The sequence below is a fragment of the Phalaenopsis equestris genome, unplaced genomic scaffold (assembly GCF_001263595.1).
Source record: "Phalaenopsis equestris unplaced genomic scaffold, ASM126359v1 Scaffold000491, whole genome shotgun sequence".
In the NCBI taxonomy this organism is placed as follows: Eukaryota; Viridiplantae; Streptophyta; class Magnoliopsida; order Asparagales; family Orchidaceae; genus Phalaenopsis; species Phalaenopsis equestris.
In genome coordinates this window covers 93,136-98,237 of record NW_018164931.1, presented here as the reverse complement: position 1 = coordinate 98,237, position 5,102 = coordinate 93,136, and the positions used below count along the sequence as shown (strand labels likewise).

Genomic DNA, 5,102 nt, shown 5'->3' with positions numbered 1-5,102 from the left:
TAAAATGACCTTTATATATATAAAATGACCTTATATATAAGAATTTGGCACTCTCTCGGTACAGTGGATAGGAGGTGATTGCACTCGGTATGTGTTGGTGGGACTCCATTATCCCATCTTTGTGGTATGATTGTACTCGGTGTTCGGGACGATGTGCAGCTCTATCGGGTACTTCGTTGTTCCGCCGCATATGTTGAGATGCCACTGACGAGAGATGGGCGACGATGATTGGTGGTGGTCGACGATGCTCGAAAGTTGAAGTGTGTCAGATTGTTGGTGCAGAGAACTGGACCTCAACTGTTTCTTCTCTAGGTTCTAGTCGTTCTATGTCTTAGGGTCTAGTCCCCCTCTTAAGAGGGGGTTGGAGCTCTATTTGTAGACTATAAATTACAAATAAAAAATCAATTTTTATCACTGATAAGATTGCTCACTAGTCACTGCTTGGGGAGGTTTCCTTAATCGATTTTTGTTCAGTAAATATTTAAGTGTCTTAGTGACATCAGGATTAAATGATATTAGGCCCGTTAGATTTGTCTTGTCCATACTCTCAATTTGAATATAAGCCTGGTAGATGTGTAGTTCATTTGATGTTTCAATTATGCACTGCAAACTTTCAAAAATGGTTTAACGGTTTGATCCAAATTTGATTTGACTTGAAATGTAATAACTTTGGTGTCATTGGTCTGTCTCATCGAGCCGGTCAATTTGACCTTAAGTTTGTTGGAATCAAAGTTCTGAATGATTTTTCGTAGAAGTTTGAAATTTTTCTGGTAAAAAAAATTTTCTCGAGATTCACGTCAAAGGATGAAAATTCCTTGATGGCATATCAAGGTGTTTTATATATTTAAAAATTAAAATTTAGATATTAAATAGGTAAATACATAAGAATTTATTGGTTTATATGTAAATCTTTCAATATCTATATGGAATTTGATGTGGATATCAAATTTGTGGTCATCGTTATTATTTTAAAATAATTATAATAAATTATTTAGATTTTTTATAAATGATATTTATTTTTAAATAAATTTAATTTATTTTGATATGATTTTCCTCCATTTTTTATAGTTTTAAGTCGCCCCCTTTGAATGATATTAAACACGCGTGATGAAATACGAGTTGATAAATTTAACCCACACTCATATTATGCTGCAAATTTAAAACTAAAATACTAATGTTTTGAGGAAATATTTTAATGAAAAAATATTTTATTGTGTTTTGTTATGATATGATTAATTAAGGAGCATTTATGGTTGTTAACGAGCCGAATTCAAGCCGAACTGGGATCGGCTAGACATCGGCTCGAAAGGACTAAGTGCGGCTCAAAATCGGCCGATTTTGAGCCAACTCGGCTCCGACTCTTCAAAATCGAATCGAGCTGGCCCAGATCGAGTTATTTGGATCCATTTCAATTCAAAATTGAAACTAGTTGGTTCAATTTGAGTTATTTGGATCTACTCCAGCTCGGAATTGGCTCAAAATCTTCTTTTGACTAATTATATTCAATTTTATTTAGCATTATATATAATTTTTTTTATGAATAAAATAACACTTCAAGCCGTTCTTGAGTCAATTCGAGCCGATCCATGTTTGACTTAGAATTAATTCAAAAAAAACATTTGATCCAAAGTTTTGGCTCATAGCCGAGCTCGTTTATTTCGATCCGAGCTAAAATTTAATTCGATTGTCGAGCAATTAAAGATCTTAGAGATAAATTCACAGACCAAGGTGCAATATGAGCATTAAGTGTTTGATAGATAGAAAATATTTAATTCAAAAGGGGGTTGAATCCCCTTTTAAGAATCTATATTAACTTCAAGAGTGTGCAATAATACGGACTAAAAGATAATTAATATTGGGCGGTATAACAAAAATCAATAAATGATAGAATCTTATATTATAAATGATTGGGATGGAAGCTCACGCTCTCTCTCAGGGCTAAGATTACTCTCAAATGTGAGTTCTTGGAATGAGATCCCAAATGTCACGAGACACATCGAGATAAATTATGTAAGATATTGTTTGAAGGAGAGCAATTGAAAAAATCAATAAATGATAGAATCTTATATTATAAATGATTGGGATGGAAGCTCACGCTCTCTCTCAGGGCTAAGATTACTCTCAAATGTGAGTTCTTGGAATGAGATCCCAAATGTCACGAGACACATCGAGATAAATTATGTAAGATATCGTTTGAAGGAGAGCAATTGATGCATGTGTTTCCATGCCTTCTTTAAAAGTATGGTTTCACAATATGTATAGGGCTAACTGAAAAAAATATTTTGTATGAACTCTCGCGTCTGGACGGCCAACCACCGACCGTCATGTCGCCCACCAATGAGGTTTATAGTGACTTGACCGTCGTTGATTAGCCGTTCGAAAGTGCAGTGTCCAGATATAATATTTTCTTATTAAACCGAGGTTCCAATTCAACATTGAGGACATACATAAGACGAACATAGAGGTGTGTAGGAGGAGATTGGAGTGGGCATTCCCACCCTTCTCTTATCACAAAAAATGGACTCTAGCAAAACTAGGCAATAAAATTATAGAGGAGAGGTAGTTAGGAGGGGATATGAATGTTGAAATGAGATTGCTTTGCAGTGTAAATCGAATATCTTAAAATATGAAAAGAAAGATTACAAAACCTTCATAATTTGCATTTTTTTGTCACTCAACTTCACTTTAATCTTATAAGAAAATACAAATTACATTCTAGTATATCTTCATCATAATTTTCTATAGCACAAGCCATCATAAAATCTTACTCTGCATATCATTAATTTCTCTTTACATATCCCCCCACCCAAATATCCAAAAACAAGCACAAAAAAAAAGAGAGGAAGACAACACAAAGACCCCTAAACAACGCCTAAATTACACTGTACCCCTCCCATTCAAACAAATATTCGAAAGTAGATATATGTTTGTAGTCCAATGAAATCACATCATGCGGAGATGACAGAAAAATAAAAAAGAATTTCTTTTTATCACAGGGGAATATTCCTCTATGATATTTCGCGTTATTCAAGTGTTGTTCGGGTGATATTCATGTGTTACTGTGTTATGAAATTATTTTCGCTGTTATAATAACACATAAATACCACCACAATAACACCTGAATAACGCGAAATAACACGGGAGGAATATTTTCCTGTATTGTCTGGCTGGATCACGGGAAAAAAGGTTTTTTTTTTCCTATCAAATTCACTTAGAGGTGATTCATTGGACTCCAAACATATTTCTACATCCGGAGTTCGGAGTCGGGACGTAATAACTTTTCCTCGCATTCCCCTCATCTCACAACCTTGCAATCAATCCTTATCTCCGTCCCCCCACTCAGACTACCCATTCTAACCATTGCCTTAACAAATCCCTTAAAAAACTTATCTTGAGAGTTCGCAAATTTAGTGATGAGTCTTATGGCTCTAGGGTTGTCAAGCAGGGCTTGGTCAGAGGAGAAGAGGCCGTTCCCTTGAAGCAGAAGCTTGTAATATGCGTTGTCGAAGATGAAGCCGGTGGAATCCATGGTGGTTCCGGCGCTCCTCACCTTGTTGTGTGCGGGGCATATATTTCTTAGCGTCGCCGCGAATGAGGAGCTCAGAGATGGGTCGATGTCGGCGCTGTTGTTGAAGTTGTGGATTCGGTTTTGGAATGAAGAGCAATGCGCAAAACCTAAAGTATGGCCGCCTGCATAAAAAACAAATTGTGTGTGGATTAGTGGTATTGGTGTGATATTGAAGTAGTACTTGTGGTATTGCGGTGTTATTGAGGTGCAATGCCGTCACAATATCACGAGAGATTATTGCGTCTGGACATAGGACGCAATTTTGTCACTTGAAAATGTGGCTCCCACTTAAACACGTAGTTTTTTTGTTATTTTTTAAAAGAGTGGACCTACCTTAACACATGTCTATTTTTAATTGAGACACAAATTTGAGTCTGGTGTTCGGACACAATAACCTTTGAAATATCAGTATACCACGGTCCTCAAGTATGCCCGATACATGCAATATTCGTTTCATCTACATGGATACAAAAACAAAATATAGAGAAGCAAAAATAATACATTTTTTAGTAAATTTGACTTTTTTATTTTGTTGAAATATTTTGTTTCAAATTTGAATTATTTTGATAGTTGTTATAATCATTTTGTAATGAGTGGGCTCTAAATTTTAATTGATTAATAATGTATTTTACTCATCTTAAAATTAATTCAATGAGTATGACATTAATTATTATCCTATTAGGGTTAGGATTTAGGATATATTGACAAAATATTTAAGCTTAATCGATCAAAATACTTAGAATTTCTTTTTTGAAGGAATGGTCATATGCTATATTATAAGAGCCTCCAGCCATCATATATGTGTCTAACAATTCGAGTACCAACTCCTTAAGGCCAGTTGTACCAGACGGGATTCGAACCTCCGACCTGAGGGGTTTTATACCGTGGATGTCAACCAACAGTCCGGAGTACACGACACATTAAAAATATTTAGATAAAAATATAGAACTTTCTTTTTTTTATTCATTAGATTTGCTTTAGGATGAACAAAATATAAATTATAATGAATTTAAACTGTATTTAACATCTCAAAAAATAAATTCGCTGTCTATACTAAATATTAATAATTAATAATAAAAAAGTTGGTCAATATTTTGAGAGGATTAAATTAAAAATGATCATCTATAAACTATTAAGTTTGATTAGAAATCAATAAAATTTAAATTTCAATTAATTCCTCATGTATTACACTACCCTCAAATTAAATTCAGGAGCATTTTCATGTATACCACCCAATTCCAATGTATTAACACATCTAAACTTTATTTTTACATTAATACCAAGTTACCAACCAAATCTTTCATAGCAATTAAGAATACCATCATTTTAACTTTTAAAAATAAAAACTAATCAGCACATTAAGAGTCCATTTGGGGCAGTTTATTCGGTGCGGTGGCATTTTGATAAACGCACCTGACCTGTTTCGATAAACTGCGTTTTGAAAATGCTGAAAACAACGTTTTCAGGCCTCATCTATCTTGGTGTTGCTGAAAACAACGTTTTCAGGCCTCATCTATCTTGTTGTGGTGACAGT

The 5,102-nt window shown here is 34.4% G+C and overlaps 1 protein-coding gene across 1 annotated transcript in view; it reads right to left on the bottom strand.

Annotated features, from left to right (window-relative positions):
• Positions 1–3,255: 3,255 nt before the first annotated feature.
• Positions 3,256–5,102, bottom strand: part of LOC110028145 (peroxidase 64) — a 4,322-nt gene continuing 2,475 nt past the window's right edge. Inside the window, exon 4 of the mRNA XM_020729885.1 lies at positions 3,256–3,690. Coding sequence (XP_020585544.1) covers positions 3,296–3,690 — 395 coding nt within the window. The 3' untranslated portion in view covers positions 3,256–3,295. The remainder of the gene's footprint in view (positions 3,691–5,102) is intronic.